Source organism: Bombina bombina, chromosome 2 (assembly GCF_027579735.1).
Source record: "Bombina bombina isolate aBomBom1 chromosome 2, aBomBom1.pri, whole genome shotgun sequence".
NCBI classification, from domain to species: domain Eukaryota; kingdom Metazoa; phylum Chordata; class Amphibia; order Anura; family Bombinatoridae; genus Bombina; species Bombina bombina.
Genome location: NC_069500.1, coordinates 289,464,683 through 289,489,071, shown reverse-complemented (window position 1 = coordinate 289,489,071; position 24,389 = coordinate 289,464,683). Strand labels below are relative to the sequence as shown.

At 39.8% G+C, this 24,389-nt stretch overlaps 1 protein-coding gene across 3 annotated transcripts in view; it reads right to left on the bottom strand.

Moving 5' to 3' along the window:
• Positions 1 to 24,389, bottom strand: part of DMXL1 (Dmx like 1) — a 383,924-nt gene that overhangs the window by 290,625 nt on the left and 68,910 nt on the right. For all 3 annotated transcript variants that reach the window (XM_053701585.1, XM_053701589.1, XM_053701586.1), the window contains exon 7: positions 16,924 to 16,990. In XM_053701585.1, the coding sequence (XP_053557560.1) occupies positions 16,924 to 16,990 (67 nt within the window). The remainder of the gene's footprint in view (positions 1 to 16,923; positions 16,991 to 24,389) is intronic.

The window sequence follows — 24,389 nt, the reverse complement described above, 5'->3', positions numbered from 1 at the left end:
TGCAGCAGTATCCAGTGCAGGCATTGAGTACCGCATAGGATTGCAGTAGGAAATACCAGAGTCCCTCAGGGGGAGGCAAGGGATGAGTCCCCGCCATGCCTGAGGGTAGTTATGGCTGAACTACTTTTAGGTAAATACTGTGCACATAACCGAGTACTCATGTGTCCCTGTATTATTCAGCTGTTGTACAGAGTCTTTTCTGTATTCTTTGAAAATGATATTCCCTAGAGACCAATTTGTAATCCATAAGCAAGTAGCTGGAACAACCTCTAATCTCAATCATCTTCTACGAGGCCAATAACACAACTAAGGGAGAGGTGGGAGGGTTTTAAAGCTCTTATATGGGTTCTTGATTGCCTCCTTGTGGAAGGAAATATATCCCATATGTTACTGAGCACTGTGGACCACTATAATGTAACCAAAGAAATGGTATGATCTGTCTAAATCAAAAAATAATTTTTTTCGGGTTTCATATCCCTAAAACAAATATAGAGAGCCAAGGGAACCTTAAAAAAATACATCACTAAATAGAACTCCAGAAATTGGCTCCAACTCGGGGCTACTCAGAAGGTAAGTCACAAGTTGCACATGCAGATAGAATAGTAGGCTTTATTGGCGTGCTTACTTTTAAGTCAGGCTACTTTTGCAGATAAAGTAGGTATAATTGAAACTGATGCGGCTGGTCTATGTGCAAGTTTGAGAAGGGAGGGTGTTACTCATTTTCACACAGTAGCTCTCTCAGCAAAGAGGCCATCCAGCAATTAGCTGTCAGACTGGCCTTCACATTTCATTTCTCTAGGTATTGCTGCTCAAAGTTCCATTCCGCTTTGGTGTCTTCTTTACAGGGAGAATTATTAGTATATATTACATCCTCCTTTCTCAAACTTTCAATAGCACCTCTACAAGAGCTGTAAACGTGCATCCTGTATTTCTTATTTCTATGAGTGGTTTTCATGTAGCAACGTCTTTTTCTCTGCTTTTTTTTTTTTATCACTGAATTCAACAGAAACATTAGTTAAGAACAAAAAAAAACATGGAAAAATATCTACAATTAAACACATCCTGATAAAACGATAAATACATTTTAGCTCCCATTTTTTCACTTGTAATAACAGAGTTTAAAAAAAAAATCTACCAAGCATAGAAAACATCATACATTAAAATGTTAAAATAATTTTATTCCATAATAAAAATTAAGTAATCATTGAAATTAGCAAGAAATACATGATTCAGCTGTTCCCTGGTTGGCAGGGACAATCCTCACAATCCTTTGGATTGAAAGGAGCAAGCCTCCACACACCTGAAAACAACAAATGTGCTGTTCAGGAGACAACCCCCCCCCGCAAAAAAAAACAAACACTAAAAGGACTGTAATACATTTTCCAATGTTATCTGTTACATGGAACAGAAGAATGTTCTTTTAAATAGATAGAACACAAGACTAACATCATGAAAAATAAATAAGGCTATCCTCCATTTTAAGCTATTAACATTCTCCTTTACAAAAATGTAACTAAAAATGTATCTTAATAATTCTATTTCTGAACGTATGTTCTATGCAGAATAATAACTGAGCGGGCGCAAAGTAAAAGTAAAAGTCTTGTACTCAAATGCATATCAGGCAGAAAATGCTACCGGGCATGCACAGAAAAAAAAAAAGAATATATATATATTTTGGTATAAAAAGAGGCTTTAACCTCAAATAAATTAAACTTGACTAAACTATCCCACAGCAATTTGAGTAGCACAGACTTAATTCCCTATCTCCCCACTACACTGCAGAAACAGATGATCAGTTGAAACAAAACATAGACAATCAGCTGTTATGTATCAACGCTAGTGGCTAGGCCATTAGTCATAAATAAATTCTATACACCACATATGATGTAAGGGTTTTAAACAATATGAGATTGTAATATAGTTTCTATTAAAAGGGGCAATCTACTCAGTTTTCATTGTTTAAAAGAGATAGATAGTCCCTTTATCACCCATTCCCCAGTTTTGTACAAACGACATGAACTAGCAGTGTCTAGCTGTACATAACTGTTAAAATGCACTGAGATAACAGGAGGCATTCAGGGGCTTAAAAATTAGCATATGAGCCTTCCTAGGTTCAGCTTTTAACAAAGAATACCAAGAGAACAAAGCAAATTTGATAATAAGAGTAAATGGGAAAGTTGTTTAAAATTGCATGACCTTTATGAATCATGAAAGTTTCATTGCGACTAGACTGTCCCTTTAAGTAATGGGTGCCGCCATGACAAACTTAAGTTTCCAGTTACCACAGTCTCCTGCTGAGAACAATTAGGAAGTCATACAACAGGCAACAAAAGACTGTCCAAACTATTTTATTGTCCAGTTAATATCTGTACCTAATTGTTTTTAGCAGAAGACAGAGATAATTACAAAACTAGCTCAAACATGGCGGCTCCCACTACTTTACAGAAACTAAACTTTAACACTTACATCTTGAATATTTAAACAACAAATATAAAAGTAAAAAATAATTCTGCGTATCATGCTCAGGCTAATATCTGCTCAAAATACATAATTATGTTTAGCATGTATTTATTATTTAAAGGACAATGAAACATGATTCAGATAGAGAATACAATTGCGAACAACATTCCAATTCACTTCTATTATTTAATTTGCTTCATTCATCAGATATCCTTTGTTGAAGAAATAGCAATGCACATGGGTGAGCCAATCACACAAGACATCTACTGTATGTGCAGCCACCAATCATATGCTTTTCAACAAATAATACCAAGAGAATGAAGCAAATTAGATGATAGAAGTTGAAGAACTTCAACAGAATGGTAACTAAGATTTCTCTCCTGTGTCTGTAGTTCTCTTCAAAGAAGTTCTCTTTTTTTTAATCCCCTTACATATTCAGGATGATGAAGCTCCAAGTCATCATACAGAGCAACACCAACTTTTGAAGTTTGGGTATTGACACATAATATGAATGTGCACCACGTCTGGTTTAATGATTTTTAACTGTTTCATGATTTGTATGTTTAAAGGGACATGATACCCAAATGTTGAAGTAATTTAAAGTGATGCAGCATAGTTGTAAAAGTGGACTTGAAAATATCATCTGAACATCTCTATGTAAAAAAGGAGTTCATACCCCACTGTAAAGAGAATTTAAAGGGACACTGAAGCCAAATTTTTTCTTTCATGATTGAGATAGAGCATGCACTTTTAAGCAACTTTCTAATTTACTCCTATTGTCAATTTTTCTACATTCTCTTGCTATCTTTATTTGAAAAAGAAGGCATCTAAGGTTTTTTGGTTCAGGACTCTGGACAGCACTTTTTTATTGGTGGATGAATTTATCCAATAAATCAGCAAGAACAACCCAGGTTGTTCACCAAAAATGGGCCGGCATCTAAACTTACATTCTTGCATTTTAAATTAAGATACCAAGAGAATGAAGAACATTTGATAATAGGAGTAAATTAGAAAGTTGCTTAAAATGCCATGCTCTATCTGAATCACGAAAGAAAAAAACTGGGTTCAGTGTCCCTTTAAGCAGCCAATCAGGATGATAGTCCCAGGACTTGCAAGGGAATGTGCATCTGGCATGTACAGGCACAGTCATGTTATTTTCCTATTCAGTTTAAAGGAATAGTCTAGTCAAAATTAAACTCACATGATTCAAATAGAAGAGACAATTTTAAGCAACCTTAAAAAAAAAAAAAAAAAAAAAAAAAAAAAAAAAAAAAAAACTTTATTACACAAAATTATCCAATATACAAGAATAATCAGGAAAAGAGTGATAAAATCAGTGTAATTACTACTCCAGTGAAAAAATAATATACTGGCAGCTATAGCTCTTTGCCTGGATTTAAAATTGTGATTCTTATGGCAACCAAGTTTACATAACTCTATTTATCTTTAACTTCATGTTGAAACAATTTATCATATAAGTTGCACTAATTAAGCCCCAGACTAGTGTTGGGACAATTTGAATAGGGCTTAGGTGACTAAACTAAAAACAAAATCATGGAGTACCAGGTTTAAATGACCTTGTTAATTATTGCATCCCGCCTCCTTTCCTCCTTCCAACCTCTCTATCCTACACCTTTCTTCCAACAAAAAAAAACCAACATAATTTATGCTTACCAGATAAATTCCTTTCCTTCCTGGCAGGGAGAGTACACAACTTCATTCCTCACTGTTGGGAATTACAACATCTGGCCACCAGGAGGAGGCAAAGACACCCCAGCGGGAGGAAGCCAAAGCAAACAAATCAAACTTGTAAAATTTAGAAAAAGTGTGTAAGGAGGACCAGGTAGCCTCCTTACAAATCTGATCCATTGAAGCTTTGTTCTTAAAAGTCCAAGAGGAAGCCACTGCTCTAGTGGAATGAGCCGTTATCCTCTCAGGAGGCTGTTGTGCCGCTGTCTCATAAGCTAAGCGGATGACACTCCTCAACCAGAAAGATAGAGAAGTTTGTAGTAGCCTTCTCCCCCTTACGCTTCCCCGTATAGATGACAAACAAAGAGGGAGATTGTCTGAATTCCTTAGTAGCCTGAAGATAGAACTTCAAGGCACGAACCACATCTAGATTATGATGCAAACGTTCCTTCGCTGAAGAAGAATTAGGACACAAGGAAGGAACAACAATTGTTTGATAAATATTACGATTCTATACCACCTTAGGGACAAACCCTAGTTTAGTGCGTAAAACTGCCTTATCAGCATGAAAAACATAATTTATGCTTACCTGATAAATTCCTTTCTCCTGTAGTGTAGTCAGTCCACGGGTCATCCATTACTTATGGGATTATATCTCCTCCCCAACAGGAAGTGCAAGAGGATCACCCAAGCAGAGCTGCTATATAGCTCCTCCCCTCTACGTCATACCCAGTCATTCGACCGAAACCAAACGAGAAAGGAGAAACTATAGGGTGCAGTGGTGACTGGAGTTTAATTTAAAATTTAGACCTGCCGTAAAACAGGGCGGGCCGTGGACTGACTACACTACAGGAGAAAGGAATTTATCAGGTAAGCATAAATTATGTTTTCTCCTGTTAAGTGTAGTCAGTCCACTGGTCATCCATTACTTATGGGATACCAATACCAAAGCTAAAAGTACACGGATGACGGGAGGGGCAGGCAGGACCTTTACACGGAAGGAACCACTGCCTGAAGAACCTTTCTCCCAAAAATAGCCTCCGAAGAAGCAAAAGTGTCAAATTTGTAAAATTTTGAAAAGGTGTGAAGTGAAGACCAAGTTGCAGCCTTGCAAATCTGTTCAACAGAGGCCTCATTTTTAAAGGCCCAAGTGGAAGCCACAGCTCTGGTAGAATGAGCTGTAATTCTTTCAGGAGGCTGCTGTCCAGCAGTCTCATAGGCTAAACGTATTATGCTACGAAGCCAGAAGGAGAGAGAGGTAGCCGAAGCCTTTTGACCTCTCCTTTGTCCAGAATAAACGACAAACAGGGAAGAAGTTTGTCGAAAATCTCTAGTTGCCTGCAAATAAAATTTCAGGGCACGGACTACGTCCAGATTGTGCAAAAGTCGTTCCTTCTTTGAAGAAGGGTTAGGGCACAGTGAAGGAACAACAATCTCTTGATTGATATTTCTGTTAGTGACTACCTTAGGTAAGAACCCAGGTTTAGTACGCAAAACTACCTTGTCTGAATGAAAAATCAGATAAGGAGAATCACAATGTAAAGCCGATAACTCAGAGACTCTTCGAGCCGAGGAAATAGCCATTAAGAACAGAACTTTCCACGATAACAGCTTGATATCAATGGAATGAAGGGGTTCAAACGGAACACCCTGTAAAACGTTAAGAACTAAGTTTAAGCTCCATGGCGGAGCAACAGTTTTAAACACAGGCTTAATCCTGGCCAAAGCCTGACAAAAAGCCTGAACGTCTGGAACTTCTGACAGACGCTTGTGGAAAAGGATGGACAGAGCTGAGATCTGTCCCTTTAACGAACTAGCAGATAAACCCTTTTCTAAACCTTCTTGTAGAAAAGACAATATCCTAGGAATCCTAACCTTACTCCATGAGTAACTCTTGGATTCGCACCAATGCAAGTATTTACGCCATATTTTATGGTAAATTTTCCTGGTAACAGGTTTCCTAGCCTGTATTAAGGTATCAATCACTGACTCAGAGAATCCACGCTTTGACAGAATCAAGCGTTCAATCTCCATGCAGTCAGCTTCAGAGAAATTAGATTTGGATGTTTGAAAGGACCCTGAACCAGAAGGTCCTGTCTCAGAGGCAGAGACCAAGGTGGACAGGAAGACATGTCCACTAGATCTGCATACCAGGTCCTGCGTGGCCACGCAGGCGCTATTAGAATCACCGATGCTCTCTCCTGTTTGATCCTGGCAATCAGTCGAGGAAGTATCGGGAATGGTGGGAACACATAAGCCATGTTGAAGGCCCAAGGTGCTGTCAGAGCATCTATCAGAACCGCTCCCGGGTCCCTGGACCTGGATCCGTAACAAGGAAGCTTGGCATTCTTGCGAGACGCCATGAGATCCAGATCTGGTTTGCCCCAACGCCGAAGCAGTTGGGCAAATACCTCCGGGTGAAGTTCCCACTCCCCCGGGTGAAAAGTCTGGCGACTTAGGAAATCCGCCTCCCAGTTCTCCACGCCTGGGATATGGATCGCTGACAGGTGGCAAGAGTGAGACTCTGCCCAGAGAATTATCTTTGAGACTTCCATCATCGCTAGGGAACTTCTTGTCCCTCCCTGATGGTTGATGTAAGCCACAGTCGTGATGTTGTCCGACTGAAACCTGATGAACCTCAGAGTTGCTAACTGAGGCCAAACCAGGAGAGCATTGAGAACTGCTCTTAATTCCAGAATGTTTATTGGAAGGAGACTCTCCTCCTGAGACCATGATCCCTGAGCCTTCAGGGAATTCCAGACAGCGCCCCAACCTAGGAGGCTGGCGTCTGTTGTTACAATCGTCCAATCTGGCCTGCTGAAGGGCATCCCCCTGGACAGATGTGGCAGAGAAAGCCACCATAGAAGAGAATCTCTGGTCTCTTGATCCAGATTCAGCATAGGGGACAAATCTGAGTAATCCCCATTCCACTGACTTAGCATGCACAATTGTAGTGGTCTGAGATGTAGGCGAGCAAAAGGTACTATGTCCATTGCCACTACCATTAAACCGATTACCTCCATGCATTGAGCCACTGACGGGTGTTGAATGGAATGAAGGACACGGCAAGCATTTAGAAGTTTTGTTAACCTGTCTTCTGTCAGGTAAATTTTCATTTCTACAGAATCTATAAGAGTCCCCAAGAAGGGAACTCTTGTGAGTGGCAAAAGAGAACTCTTTTCTACGTTCACCTTCCACCCATGCGACCTTAGAAATGCCAGAACCAACTCTGTGTGAGACTTGGCAGTCTGGAAACTTGACGCTTGTATTAGAATGTCGTCTAGGTATGGAGCTACCGAAATTCCTTGCGGTCTTAGTACCGCCAGAAGAGAGCCCAGAACCTTTGTGAAGATTCTTGGAGCCGTGTGCTAACCCGAAGGGAAGAGCTACAAACTGGTAATGCCTGTTTAGGAAGGCAAACCTTAGGTACCGATAATGATCTTTGTGAATCGGTATGTGAAGGTAGGCATCCTTTAGATCCACTGTGGTCATGTACTGACCCTTTTGGATCATAGGTAAGATTGTCCGAATAGTTTCCATTTTGAACGATGGAACTCTTAGGAATTTGTTTAGGATTTTTAAGTCCAAGATTGGTCTGAAGGTTCCCTCTTTTTTGGGAACCACAAACAGATTTGAGTAAAACCCTTGTCCGTGTTCCGACCGCGGAACTGGGTGGATCACTCCCATTAGTAAAAGGTCTTGTACACAGCGTAGAAACGCCTCTTTCTTTACCTGGTTTGTTGACAACCTTGAAAGATGAAATCTCCCTTTTGGGGGAGAAGCTTTGAAGTCCAGAAGATATCCCTGAGATATGATCTCTAACGCCCAGGGATCCTGGACATCTCTTGCCCAAGCCTGGGCGAAGAGAGAAAGTCTGCCCCCCACTAGATCCGTTTCCGGATTGGGGGCCCTCACTTCATGCTGTCTTAGGGGCAGCAGCAGGCTTCCTGGCCTGCTTGCCCTTGTTCCAGGACTGGTTAGGTTTCCAGCCCTGTCTGTAGCGAGCAACAGTTCCTTCCTGTTTTGGAGCGGAGGAAGTTGATGCTGCTCCTGCCTTGAAGTTACGAAAGGCACGAAAATTAGACTGTCTAGCCCTTGGTTTGGCTCTGTCTTGAGGCAGGGCATGGCCCTTACCTCCAGTAATGTCAGCGATAATTTCCTTCAAACCGGGCCCGAATAATGTCTGCCCTTTGAAAGGAATGTTAAGCAATTTAGATTTAGAAGTAACATCAGCTGACCAGGATTTAAGCCACATCGCTCTGCGCGCTTGAATGGCGAATCCAGAATTCTTAGCCGTAAGTTTAGTTAAGTGTACTACGGCATCTGAAATAAATGAGTTAGCTAGCTTAAGGACTCTAAGCTTGTCTGTAATCTCATCCAATGTAGCTGAGCTAATGGTCTCTTCCAGAGACTCAAACCAGAATGCCGCCACAGCCGTGACAGGCGCAATGCATGCAAGGGGTTGTAATATAAAACCTTGTTGAACAAACATTTTCTTAAGGTAACCCTCTAACTTTTTATCCATTGGATCTGAAAAAGCACAGCTATCCTCCACTGGGATAGTGGTGCGCTTAGCCAAAGTAGAAACTGCTCCATCCACCTTAGGGACCGTCTGCCATAAGTCCCGTGTGGTGGCGTCTATTGGAAACATTTTTCTAAATATAGGAGGGGGAGAAAAAGGCACACTGGGTCTATCCCACTCCTTGTTAACAATTTCTTTAAGCCTTTTAGGTATAGGAAAAACGTCAGTACTCGTCGGTACCGCAAAATATTTATCCAGCCTACATATTTTCTCTGGAATTGCAACCGTGTTACAATCATTCAGAGCCGCTAATACCTCCCCTAGCAATACACGGAGGTTCTCAAGCTTAAATTTAAAATTTGAAATGTCTGAGTCCAGTTTACTTGGATCAGATCCGTCACCCACAGAATGAAGCTCTCCGTCCTCATGTTCTGCAAATTGTGACGCAGTATCAGACATGGCTCTATTATTATCAGCGCACTCTGTTCTCACCCCAGAGTGGTCGCGTTTACCCCTAAATTCTGGCAATTTAGATAATACTTCAGTCATAACATTAGCCATGTCTTGCAAAGTGATTTGTATGGGCCGCCCTGATGTACTTGGCGCCACAATATCACGTACCTCCTGAGCGGGAGATGAAGGTACTGACACGTGAGGAGAGTTAGTCGGCATAACTTCCCCCTCGTTGTCTGGTGAATTTTTCTTTACATGTACAGATTGGCTTTTATTTAAAGTAGCATCAATGCAATTAGTACACAAATTTCTATTGGGCTCCACATTGGCCTTTAAACATATAGCACAAAGAGATTCTTCTATGTCAGACATGTTTAAACAAACCAGCAATGAAACTAGCAAGCTTGGAAAATACTTTTCAAATAAATTTACAAGCAATATAAAAAACGTTACTGTGCCTTTAAGAAGCACAAAGAAACTGTCACAGTTGAAATAACAATGAACCAAATTAGTTATAGCAACCAAATTTTCACAGTAAATGCATTAAGTTAGCAAAGGATTGCACCCACCAGCAAATGGATGATTAACCCCTTAGTACCCAAAAAACGGATAACAGATTAATATAAACGTTTTATCACAGTCAAAAGCACAGTCTCACAGGTCTGCTGTGAGTGATTACCTCCCTCAAAACAAGTTTTGGAGACCCCTGGGCTCTGTAGAGATGTCCTGGATCATGGAGGAAGAAATAGGAAGACTGTGACAGAATTTTTACTGCGCAATAAAGCGCCAAAATAGGCCCCTCCCACTCATACTACAACAGTGGGGAAGCTTAGTAAACTGAATTTATTCATAATAAACGACAGCCATGTGGAAAAGTAATGCCCAAAAATTTTTATCACCAAGTACCTCAGAGAAAAACGATTAACATGCCAATATACGTTTTAAAATAAAATTATGAAATTATATTAATAAGCCTGCTGCTAGTCGCTTTCACTGCAGTGGGGGCTCAATACAAATTAAATGTATACAGTATTTTCTTAGTGAAATTCCATTCCCCAGAAATACCTCAGTTTAAATATACACATATATCAGCCTGATACCAGTCACTACTACTGCATTTAAGGCTGGACTTACATTATAACGGTATTAGCAGTATTTTCTCAGTCAATTCCATTCCTTAGAAAATAATATACTGCAACATACCTCCTTGCAGGTGAACCCTGCCCGCTGTCCCCTGTTCTGAAGTTACCTCACTCCTCAGAATGGCCGAGAACAGCAAATGGATCTTAGTTACGACCGCTAAGATCATACACAAACTCAGGTAGATTCTTCTTCTAATGCTGCCTGAGAAAAAACAACACACTCCGGTGCTGTTTAAAATAACAAACTTTTGATTGAAGACATAAAAACTAATTTTAATAACCACAGTCCTCTCACACGTCCTATCTATTAGTTAGGTGCAAGAGAATGACTGGGTATGACGTAGAGAGGAGGAGCTATATAGCAGCTCTGCATGGGTGATCCTCTTGCACTTCCTGTTGGGGAGGAGATATAATCCCATAAGTAATGGATGACCCGTGGACTGACTACACTTAACAGGAGAAAACCAGATAAGGGGGGATCATATTGCAAAGCAGAAACCTCAGAAACACAGAGGTAATAGCCAACAAAAAAAAAAAAAGAACCTTCCAAAATAACAATTTAATGTCAACACTATGCATAGGCTCAAACGAAGCCTGCTGCAAAACACTAAGAGCAATATTGAGGCTCCAAGGTGGAGCCCCAGATGTAAACACGGGTCTGATCCTATACAGAGCCTTAACAATGGACTGCACATCCGGAAGCTCAGCCAATCTTTTGTGCAGTAACACCGACAGGGCCGATATCCGTCCCTTCAGGGAGCTAGTAGATAGGCCCTTTTTCAGTCCATCCTGGAGGAAAGCTAAAATTCTGGCAACCTTAACCATTTGCCAGGAAAAGCCAAACTCCTCACATCAGTACAAGTAAGTCCTCCACACTTTATAGTAGATACGACGAGTAACTGGCTCGCGAGCTTGAACCAGTGTCAATAACACTCTCAGAGAACCCTATTTTGGCTAAGGCTAAGTGTTCAATCTCCACACAGTCAGCCTCAGAGAATCTAGATTTTGATGGACGGGACCTTGTATCAGCAGATTTATGCGACAAGGTAACCTCCACTGAGGAGATGAGGACATCCCCACCAGATCCGCAAACCATGTCCTTCATGGCCACAATGGAGCAATCAGAATCACAGATGCTCGCTCCTGCTTGATGCGAGCCACCACACAAGGGGGAAGCAGTAATGGAGGAAAAAGATATATGAGAATGAACCTCCATGGTACTGATAGGGCATCCATCAATTGCGCCTGAGGATCCCTCGACCTTGACCCGTACCTGCGAAGCTTGGTATTGAGGCGGAATGCCATGAGATCTCCAGCGTCCCCCACTCACTGCATATCTCTACTAACACCTCGGGTGAAGAGACCATTCCCCTGAGTGAAACGATTGCCTGATGAGAAAGTCCGCTTCCCGGTTTTCAACACCCGGAATGTGGATCGCTGACAGTGTACATTTGTGAGTCTCCGTCCACTCTAGTATCTGAGATTTTTCTCTCATCGCTAAGGAATTTCTTGTTCCCCTTGATGGTTAATATAGGCAACCGAGGTTATATTGTCCGATTGGAATCTGATAAACTGGGACGAACCAAGAAGGGGCCAAGCCTTCAAGGCATTGAAGATTGCCCGGAGTTCCAAAATATTGATCAGAAGGGAGTCCACAGATTGGCACCCCAAATGGCTCACCAGCCGGAAAGGCTTTAATAACTGAAATGTCCGACTGAGAAAGTTCACCCTCTGAAGCTATAGAGGATAACTCATCCTCTGATAGCTGGGATATAGTAGCTAAATCCGACAAATATTTAGATGACTCAAGGTTAGGAGAACTATCTTTAACCTTTCTCTTGCATTTGTTAGAGCGAGGCAAGGCACTCAGGGTCGCAGACACTGCCGATTGTAACTGTGCTGTAAAGTCCGCTGGAAAAAAGCCCCCTCCAGATAGAGGATTAGTTGAGCCGCAGGGAACTGCATGTGGAGTGGCTAATGTAGAGAAGGTAGTAATTTCTCGGGACCCAGATTCCTGAGAAGTAGACGGCTCAGAAGGGCTAATAGCGTTATGAGTATTAGCAGATCTGTCTCGCTTCGTAGACTTTAGAACAGTGTTTAGGCAAATGGAACAAAATTGAGCAGGTGGGCAAACTACAGCCTCCCCACAATATAAATAGAAATTATTAATCAGTACAGAAGAAGCGGAACCTTCCAATGTAGTATCAGAGTCCTCCATAGCTTTGTTATACCCACAGAAGGACAATCAAAAAGAAACGATTTTATTTAAAAAAACGGCACCGTAATACTCCCAATGGCTGGGGCACTCACTACCTCCTAGCACAAGACAGCTATTTAAGCCTTTGGCTGGGGTGTCTTTGCCTCCTCCTGGTGGCCAGGTGTTGTAATTTTCAACAGTAAGGAATTAAGTCACGGACTCTGACTGCCGTATAGAAGGAAAACAACACACACCCGCTCCCCTTATCCTCCCCTACTTTAGTTGAATACTAACAATTTGTTCTAGGCACGAAATGATATCTATTCCTTGATAATAAGCAAAGTCTCTCCAGATCTTGCCAAAGGAGTCACTCCCTCATTTCTAATCTAGAGTCATAGGCTGCTATTATTGCAGAATTTATCAGTAATTTCTTGGCTTCACCAATCGAGGGTACATTAAAGGTAATCCATTTATTAAAAATTAGTTTTCTAAGGGTTATTATTACTTTCAGGATAAAATTAGAATTGTTACCCCATGAGTCATGAATTGTCAAAAAACAGGACAGATTTCTTTGCCAATTGTATTTTCACTTCTGTTATTTGAGAAAGAAAATATCCAACTTTCAACAAAAAATTGTTTTAGCTTGGGGAAGTCCCACAATAAATGACTTAGATCCGGATTTTCATAGCAACATTTAGGACACTCATTCTTAACGTCTTTATTCCAGTTGGCCACTCTTCGTGAAGATAATCCCTATGCAGTAATCTAAACCGAGTTTCTCTTAAATATGTTGAAAGACAGAGAGCCTGAGTTTGTTGAAAGACAGAGTTTTCTTAACGCTTTTCAAAATTATTCTGTTTAAAATCGGCCAGATCTACTAATTTTGTCCAATAGCTCATTAGTTCTGACATCAATCTTCCTATCTCAACTGCCCTGAGAATTTTATTGATTGAAGAGAGAGACCATTTTTCAAGATTAATAGTATCCTATAATGAATGATCTGTCCATATTTGGGGGGAAATCTTTGTCAATCTATAAATATAGGTTTTTTTTTTGTTTGAAGAAAATAAAACGTATGTTTTCTTTGAACTTCCAGAATTAATTTTTTTTTTTTTTTTTTAAATTGATAAAAAAGTATTAAGTTTTTTGGAATCTTTATTATAAAAATCTTCAATAATTAGAGGTTTAGTAGATGACCATGTATCAAATATGCCAACCAGGTTTCCCAAAGGGAAATGACCATTGCCCTGTATTGGCAGCTATTTAGAAATACTTGATACAGTCCCCAATAGCCTTGTTGATTTTCTCCATACCCATAAAATATCTCTGTATAAGGGGTGAGCAGAGATTGGTTTCCCTAGATCCTTATTTGACGCATGTATCACAAAATTCAAAGAGTACCGGTAGCATATCTGCTCCTCCAGACATTTATTTGAATATCTAAAGGATCGTAGTAACCAGTCAATTGGGAAGCGCAAAATAATTGCATTGTTATACCAATCCAAATTAGGCAAAGCTAGACCTCCTTTGCAGTACGGTTGATATAAATTAACAAGTTTTATTCTTGCTTTCCTCCCCGTCCAGAGAAAATCTAAAAGATTGATTAAACCGCCATAAGTCAAGTTTCTTAATTAACATAGGGAAGATCCTAAGTCTATAAAGAATTTTAGAAAAAATAAACATTTTGTAGAGATTAACTTTTCCTGACAAGGAGACTGGCAGAGCTGCCCAACCATTCATTTTTTTCTTTGTTATCCTGCAAGATGGCCGAGATATTATCTCCATACCAGTTTTCAGGGTTAGCTGAGATCTTTAGACCTAGAAACTCTGATGATTTAGTTTCCATGAATTGATGAAATTGAGAATCCTCTGTCTTTTTTAACCATAGTATATTAGATTTTGCTATGTTAGTTTTATAGCCTGAAACGAAACTATATTGATCCAAAAGGCTGAGAATATTTTCAATATGATTCTTCGGTTTAGATACAAATAAAAGGAGATCGTCCGTAAATAGCGAGGTTTTAAATATCATTCTACCTATACTGATTCCTGGGAGAATTTCCCTCAGCTTAAAAATCCAAAGGCTCCAATGTTAAGTTGAATAAAAGAGGGGACAAGGGGCACCCAGAATGGGTACCCCTTGACAGGATAAATGAATCTGAAATACCATTATTGATCAGTAAAGACACTCTCACAGCAGAATAAATATTTTCAATCAAATCCACAAATCTACCTTCAAAGCAAAATTTACCCAGTACCTTAATCATGAATGGCCATTCCACTCTGTCGAAGGCCTTCTCTGCATCCAGGGATAGCAGAAAGGCCTCAGGCAGAGCGGACTGGTCTCCGCTATAATGGCAGATTGAATGCAGACTTTTTCTTATATTTGCTTCTGAAGTTCTCCCACTCACAAAAGCTAATTTTAAGCAACTTTTTAATTTACTCCTTTTATTTATTTTTTTCATTCTCTTGCTATCTACATTTGAAAAAGCAAAAATGTAAGAATAGGAACAAGCCCATTTTTGGTTCAGCACCTGGTTAGCACTTTCTAATTGGTGTCTAAATGTAGACACCAATCAGCAAGCGCTACCCAGGTGCTGAACCAAACATGGGCCGGCTACCATGCATAAATTCAAAAAAAGCTAACATGAGAACAAAGAAAATTGGAAAATAAGAGTAAATTAGAAAATTACATGCTCTATCTGAATCATGAAAGTTTAATTTTGACTAAACTATTCCTTTAAGGACGTTTACTATGAAATCTCATGAGATCACAGCAAATCACTGCTCATGCCGATTGGCTATTTTTTTCCCAGCATGTAGCTGGACAACAGCTAAAGTATAACTATTCACAGAGCACTTACTCTGGTTTGCTGAAGAAATTCATAAAGATGTCAGCTTTTTACAGTAATGCTGCATCATTTAGTATAAAAGTTTTATGTCCCTTTAAATATTTAAAAGGGCCATATATGTATGTCATGTCAACAACATTATTTGCTACTTTTACTTATACAATAAAATTATGTTCCCTTGATATTTACTGACATTAAAACATACTCCCGGTATGCTGCAAGTTTTTATTTTAACATACCATTTTTATTTACCTGAGCATTTTCTATAAAATGACAGAGACTGAACTGAAATCAAACTCCTTTTTTTTTCTCCCTTTTAATCAAAAAGAAAAAACATCCAGGTTTTGTTTGAACAATATATTTTTCTTGTGATGAATAAATGTACTTTTTTGTCATCCTTGTAGAATGTTGCACCTGTCCACCAGCCGTGTGAGTTGTCCTCATCGGACAGAAAGTCACAGACACGTCAGTATTAGTTCAGAACCAACGTCCTTACTACAAGTTTCAATTTAAATTGAATCTGCTTTTTACCTACCTTAATTCATAAAAAATGGCCACACTTTCATTTTTACTACAATTTGTTGAATCTGCAATTTTACATTGAACCTAGTAGGACTTACACTCTCTTCGTTTCAAGTGCACCAAGTATTATAAAATTTATATATTTTTTTCATTTTTTTAAAAATCATATTGTGGCGTTCATTTGTAATTCGCAATTATTGTATCATTTTGTCTTCTATTATTTATTTTTTAAATATTGAAGGGACACTAAACCAACATTTTTTCTTTCATGATTCAGATAGAGAATGCAATTTTAAGCAACTTTCTAATTTACTCCTATTATCAAAACTCCTATTATCAAATTTTCTTCGTTCTCTTGCTTTCTTTATTTGAAAAAGGCATCTAAGCTAAGGAGCCAGCCAATTTTTGCTTCAGAACCCTGGACAGCACTTGTTTATTGGTGCTGTCCAATCAGCAAGGACAACCCAGGATGTGAACCAAAAATGGGCCGGCTTCTAAACTTACATTCTTGCTTCTCAAATAAAGATATCAAAAGAAGAAAAATTGATGATAGGAGTAAATTAGAAAGTTGCTTAAAATTGCATGCTCTATCTGAATCATGAAAGAAAAAAAAATTGGGTTCAGTGTTCCTTTAAGAGTGAAGTGAGGGAAAGCTTCAGTACCGTTTCAAAAGAGTGCTGCTATTTTATATATGTTTTAAATATTTAAATATGAACATTGTGTAGCAAAAAAAAAAAAATGCTAATGCAATGAAAAATGTATTTGTTATAGTCAATACCAAGAAGGAATCTACCCAAAAAAACATATGTATACTAATCATGTTTTATCTGAAATGCGTATTCAAAAGACACAGCAATAAACACAGCCACATTGTATTCCTAAGGGAATATGCAGATCAGGAGTCTTCTTGCTTGAAAAAAAAACTTTAACTGATAATTAACATGGTTTCCATTCCCTAAAGCATTTGTTCTTTTAGCATCTCCAAGACAAACACTGAATAACAATTAAAAGCAGGATTTTTTTTTAGAAAAATATACACACGCAAAAAATACTCTCACACACACACACACACAAGTAAGCACTCACCTTTCCGGCAGTTGCAAAAAATTCTCCATCTGGTGAAAATTTCATTAAATGTACCGAAAATGCAGTCCTGCAAAAATAAACCGATAAATAAGATTTTGTTAAATGCAGTAAAATTAATGTTTTCACTCAAAAGTTAAAAAGCATTTTCCAATAATTTGATGCAATGTGTAGAGGACAATGAACAAGACACCAACCCAAGCTCTCCTGAATTATTGTCTTTCAATTAGTCTAAAGGAATTTAGAAGTGTTTACACCAAAACAGGGTTTGACAAATGCATAGCACAGAAAGAGGAATTAATTCCTTCTTCATTTCATACAGTAGGAGCTAATTCACACAAAATTGACAGTATTAAAAGAATGAGAACAAAGGATAAATTTGAAAAGAAGGTGTATACCCATAATAATGGAAAAAATAACAGGAAATACAATAATAGATATAGACTAGGGCATCTGTTGCTAAATTACTAGCAAGTAGACTGATGCCCCTAGACAGTCAGACCAATAGAAGACTGTAATACCCCTTTCTTCTGGGTGCGCCAGCAGACAAACAATCATATTCATTCTATTTATTTATTTATTTTATTTTTTTAATCTTAAAATTGTTTTACTTAATTGTACTTCTTTTCATGCACTAATCTCTATCTCATAGTTTACACTGGAGATATAAAGCGTTTGTGACAGAGGAGACAAAAGAATAGTAATTTTAAAGATGCAATTAAATTTCTGTCTCAGAGGACCACATGTTGCAGACAAATAATGTTCTGTAAGATGGTGTGTCTGATCAAGATATATCCAGCGTGGAAATGTATCTTTGTTGTATGGAACTAGAGTTTGTAATTCAATAAAAATTATTTCAAATAAATTACTAGCAAGTGAAATTGCCCTTGCAATCCATTGTAGAGTGTGTGTGTGCCCTCAAATACTGAAAACCTAGCTAGTTTTAAGCGTAAAGGGACACTGCACTTAAAATGTTCTATCATGCAAAAAACAGGATTGAAGAGTTATACAATTTCTGCATATTAAAAAAAAAAAAAAAAAGTTACACACGATTTAAATTAAAAATAAAAGGAAATTAATGTTTCTGCACAGCTGATACTTCTGCAGTAATGCTCACTTAATATTATTAAAAATGATAAAGTTAACCAAAACACAAAGTGTGCATGTTTGCCTGTGCATTTTATTAGACTAACAAAGCATAATTAAAAGACAACATCAGCTTCATCAGGTGCATAGAAATATTGCTTGAACAAGACAGTTGAAGTATACTCCAATAGTACCTGATTATTAGGTCATCACAAGAGTGTGAGAGAAATATTGAAAAGATAAATTTCTTTTATAAATGTAAAAAGGAATGTCAGTATATCAACATTAAATGATTTTTAGAATTCAGTTAGTGTGTTACCGACACCATGTTGCAATCATTTATGGCATTAAAAACAGAATTTATGCTTACCTGATAAATTACTTTCTCCAACGGTGTGTCCGGTCCACGGCGTCATCCTTACTTGTGGGATATTCTCTTCCCCAACAGGAAATGGCAAAGAGCCCAGCAAAGCTGGTCATATGATCCCTCCTAGGCTCCGCCTACCCCAGTCATTCGACCGACGTACAGGAGGAAATATGCATAGGAGAAACCATATGATACCGTGGTGACTGTAGTTAGAGAAAATAATTCATCAGACCTGATTAAAAAAGCCAGGGCGGGCCGTGGACCGGACACACCGTTGGAGAAAGTAATTTATCAGGTAAGCATAAATTCTGTTTTCTCCAACATAGGTGTGTCCGGTCCACGGCGTCATCCTTACTTGTGGCAACCAATACCAAAGCTTTAGGACACGGATGAAGGGAGGGAGCAAATCAGGTCACCTAAATGGAAGGCACCACGGCTTGCAAAACCTTTCTCCCAAAAATAGCCTCCGAAGAAGCAAAAGTATCAAATTTGTAAAATTTGGCAAAAGTGTGCAGTGAAGACCAAGTCGCTGCCTTACATATCTGGTCAACAGAAGCCTCGTTCTTGAAGGCCCATGTGGAAGCCACAGCCCTAGTGGAATGAGCTGTGATTCTTTCAGGAGGCTGCCGTCCGGCAGTCTCATAAGCCAATCGGATAATGCTTTTAAGCCAAAAAGAAAGAGAGGTAGAAGTTGCTTTCTGACCTCTCCTTTTACCAGAATAAACAACAAACAAAGAAGATGTCTGTCTGAAATCTTTAGTAGCCTCTAAATAGAATTTTAGAGCACGGACTACGTCCAAATTGTGAAACAAACGTTCCTTCTTTGAAACTGGATTCGGACACAAAGAAGGTACAACAATCTCCTGGTTAATATTTTTGTTGGAAACAACTTTCGGAAGAAAACCAGGCTTAGTACGCAAAACCACCTTATCTGCATGGAACACCAGATAGGGCGGAGAACACTGCAGAGCAGATAACTCAGAAACTCTTCTAGCAGAAGAAATTGCAACCAAAAACAAAACTTTCCAAGATAATAACTTAATATCTACGGAATGTAAGGGTTCAAACGGAACCCCTTGAAGAACTGAAATAACTAGATTAAGACTCCAGGGAGGAGTCAAAGGTCTGTAAACAGGCTTGATTCTAACCAGAGCCTGAACAAACGCTTGAACGTCTGGCACAGCTGCCAGCCTTTTGTGAAGTAAAACAGATAACGCAGAGATCTGTCTCTTCAGAGAACTTGCAGATAATCCTTTCTCCAAACCTTCTTGTAGAAAGGATAGAATCTTAGGAATTTTTATCTTGTTCCATGGGAATCCTTTAGATTCACACCAACAGATATATTTTTTCCATATCTTATGGTAAATTTTTCTAGTTACAGGCTTTCTAGCCTGAATCAGAGTATCTATTACAGAATCTGAAAACCCACGCTTTGATAAAATCAAGCGTTCAATCTCCAAGCAGTCAGTTGGAGGGAAACCAGATTCGGATGTACGAATGGACCTTGAACAAGAAGGTCCTGTCTCAAAGGTAGCTTCCATGGTGGAGCCGATGACATATTCACCAGGTCTGCATACCAAGTCCTGCGTGGCCACGCAGGAGCTATCAAGATCACCGAAGCCCTCTCCTGATTGATCCTGGCTACCAGCCTGGGAATGAGAGGAAACGGTGGGAATACATAAGCTAGGTTGAAGGTCCAAGGTGCTACTAGTGCATCTACTAGAGTCGCCTTGGGATCCCTGGATCTGGACCCGTAACAAGGAACCTTGAAGTTCTGACGAGAGGCCATCAGATCCATGTCTGGAATGCCCCATAATCGAGTTATTTGGGCAAAGATTTCCGGATGGAGTTCCCACTCCCCCGGATGGAATGTCTGACGACTCAGAAAATCCGCTTCCCAATTTTCCACTCCTGGGATGTGGATTGCAGACAAGTGGCAGGAGTGATCCTCCGCCCATTGAATTATCTTGGTCACTTCCTCCATCGCCAGGGAACTCCTTGTTCCCCCCTGATGGTTGATATATGCAACTGTCGTCATGTTGTCTGATTGAAACCTTATGAATTTGGCCTTTGCTAGATGAGGCCAAGCTTTGAGAGCATTGAATATCGCTCTCAGTTCCAGAATGTTTATCGGGAGAAGAGATTCTTCCCGAGACCATAGACCCTGAGCTTTCAGGGGTTCCCAGACCGCGCCCCAGCCCACCAGACTGGCGTCGGTCGTGACAATGACCCACTCTGGTCTGCGGAAGCTCATTCCCTGTGACAGGTTGTCCAGGATCAGCCACCAACGGAGTGAATCTCTGGTCCTTTGATCTACTTGAATCGTCTGAGACAAGTCTGTATAATCCCCATTCCACTGTCTGAGCATGCACCGTTGTAATGGTCTTAGATGAATTCGTGCAAAAGGAACAATGTCCATTGCTGCAACCATCAATCCTATTACTTCCATGCACTGCGCTATGGAAGGACGAAGAACAGAATGAAGTACTTGACAAGAGCTTAGAAGTTTTGATTTTCTGACCTCTGTCAGAAAAATCCTCATTTCTAAGGAGTCTATTATTGTTCCCAAGAAGGGAACTCTTGTTGACGGGAACAGAGAACTTTTTTCTATGTTCACTTTCCATCCGTGAGATCTGAGAAAGGCTAGGACGATGTCCGTATGAGCCTTTGCTTTTGACAGAGACGACGCTTGAATCAGGATGTCGTCCAAGTACGGTACTACTGCAATGCCCCTTGGTCTTAGAACCGCTAGAAGGGACCCTAGTACCTTTGTGAAAATTCTCGGAGCAGTGGCTAATCCGAATGGAAGTGCCACAAACTGGTAATGCTTGTCCAGAAAAGCGAACCTTAGGAACTGATGATGTTCCTTGTGGATAGGAATATGTAGGTACGCATCCTTTAAATCCACCGTGGTCATAAATTGACCTTCCTGGATGGTAGGAAGGATCGTTCGAATGGTTTCCATTTTGAACGATGGAACCCTGAGAAATCTGTTTAGGATCTTGAGATCTAAAATTGGTCTGAATGTTCCCTCTTTTTTGGGAACTATGAACAGGTTGGAGTAAAACCCCATCCCTTGTTCTCCTATTGGAACTGGATGAATTACTCCCATCTTTAACAGGTCTTCTACACAATGTAAGAATGCCTGTCTTTTTATTTGGTTTGAAGATAATTGAGACCTGTGGAACCTTCCCCTTGGGGGTAGCTCCTTGAATTCCAGGAGATAACCTTGAGAAACTATTTCTAGTGCCCAAGGATCCTGAACATCTCTTGCCCAGGCCTGAGCAAAGAGAGAAAGTCTGCCCCCCACCAGATCCGGTCCCGGATCGGGGGCCATCCCTTCATGCTGTTTTGGTAGCAGTGGCAGGCTTCTTAGCCTGCTTACCCTTGTTCCAGCCTTGCATCGGTCTCCAGGCTGGTTTGGGTTGAGAAGTATTACCCTCTTGCTTAGAGGATGTAGAATTAGAGGCTGGTCCGTTTCTGCGAAAGGGACGAAAATTAGGCTTATTTTTAGCCTTAAAAGACCTATCAGGACCAAACAGTGTTTTACCCTTGAAAGGGATGTTAAGCAATTTTGTCTTGGAAGACACATCCGCTGACCAAGACTTTAGCCAAAGCGCTCTGCGCGCCACGATAGCAAACCCTGAATTTTTCGCCGCTAATCTAGCTAATTGCAAAGCGGCATCTAAAATAAAAGAGTTAGCCAATTTAAGTGCTTGAACTCTGTCCATAACCTCCTCATACGAAGATTCTTTATTGAGCGACTTTTCTAGTTCTTCGAACCAGAAACACGCTGCCGTAGTGACAGGAACAATGCATGAAATTGGTTGTAGAAGGTAACCTTGCTGAACAAACATCTTTTTAAGCAAACCCTCTAATTTTTTATCCATAGGATCTTTGAAAGCACAACTATCTTCTATGGGAATAGTAGTGCGTTTGTTTAGAGTAGAGACCGCCCCCTCGACCTTGGGGACTGTCTGCCATAAGTCCTTTCTGGGGTCGACTATAGGAAATAATTTCTTAAATATAGGGGGAGGAACAAACGGTATGCCGGGCCTTTCCCACTCCTTATTCACTATGTCCGCCACCCGCTTGGGTATAGGAAAAGCATCGGGGGGCACCGGAACCTCTAGGAACTTGTCCATCTTACATAATTTCTCTGGAATGACCAAATTGTCACAATCATCCAGAGTAGATAATACCTCCTTAAGCAGTGCGCGGAGATGTTCTAATTTAAATTTAAATGTTACAACATCAGGTTCAGCTTGTTGAGAAATTTTTCCTGAATCTGAAATTTCTCCCTCAGACAAAACCTCCCTCCTAGCCCCTTCAGATTGGTGTGAGGGTATGTCAGAACCGTTATCATCAGCGTCCTCTTGCTCTTCAGTGTTTAAAACAGAGCAATCGCGCTTTCTCTGATAAGTAGGCATTTTAGATAAAATGTTTGCAATAGAATTATCCATAACAGCCGTTAATTGTTGCATGGTAATAAGTATTGGCGCACTAGATGTACTAGGGGCCTCTTGTGTGGGCAAAACTGGTGTAGACACAGAAAAGGATGATGCAGTACCATGCTTACTCCCCTCATTTGAGGAATCATCTTGGGCAATATCATTATCTGTGGCATCATTGTCCCTACTTTTTTTGGACACTATGTCACAATCATTACATATATTTAAATGGGGAGAAACCTTGGCTTTCATACATATAGAACATCGCTTATCTGATGGTTCAGACATGTTAAACAGGCTTAAACTTGTCAACAAAGCACAAAAAACGTTTTAAAATAAAACCGTTACTGTCACTTTAAATTTTAAACTGAACACACTTTATTACTGAATATGTGAAAAAGTATGAAGGAATTGATCAAAATTCACCAAATTTTCACCACAGTGTCATAAAGCCTTAAAAATATTGCACACCAAATTTGAAAGCTTTAACCCTTAAAATAACGGAACCGGAGCCGTTTTTACATTTAACCCCTATACAGTCCCAGGTATCTGCTTTGCTGAGACCCAACCAAGCCCAGAGGGGAATACGATACCAAATGACGCCTTCTATAAGCTTTTTCAGTGGTTCTTAGCTCCTCACACATGCATCTGCATGCCTTGCTCTCCAAAAACAACTGCGCATTAGTGGCGCGAAAATGAGGCTCTGCCTATGACTAGGAAGGCCCCCATCTGAAAAAGGTGTCCAATACAGTGCCTGCCGTTTTTGTTAAAACAATCCCCAAGATTATAATAACTATAAGAGTTATAATCTGCCAAATATGTTTAGTAAAGTAATCGTTTTAGCCCAGAAAAATGTCTACCAGTTTTATAAGCCCTTATGAAGCCCTTTATTCTTTTACTTAAACTAAGAAAATGGCTTACCGGTCCCCATAGGGAAAATGACAGCCTTCCAGCATTACAAAGTCTTGTTAGAAATGTGGCCAGTCATACCTCAAGCAGAAGAGTCTGCAAACTGTTTCCCCCAACTGAAGTTAATTCCTCTCAACAGTCCTGTGTGGAAACAGCAATCGATTTTAGTAACGTTTGCTAAAATCATCTTCCTCTTACAAACAGAAATCTTCATCTCTTTTCTGTTTCAGAGTAAATAGTACATACCAGCACTATTTTAAAATAACAAACACTTGATTGAAGGATAAAAACTACATTTAAACACCAAAAAACTCTTAGCCATCTCCGTGGAGATGTTGCCTGTGCAACGGCAAAGAGAATGACTGGGGTAGGCGGAGCCTAGGAGGGATCATATGACCAGCTTTGCTGGGCTCTTTGCCATTTCCTGTTGGGGAAGAGAATATCCCACAAGTAAGGATGACGCCGTGGACCGGACACACCTATGTTGGAGAAAGGAGTTTGCACAACTTAACTATTCAATCAGCAATTGCTATGGAATTATCTTAACAGCCCGGTTCAAGCCATTTCTCACAACACAGTACCTCTCTCATATCCAAGATCAATCATCATCATTGAACTTTCTTTTTTTAGCCGTTTTAAATAAAACGCTCTTAATA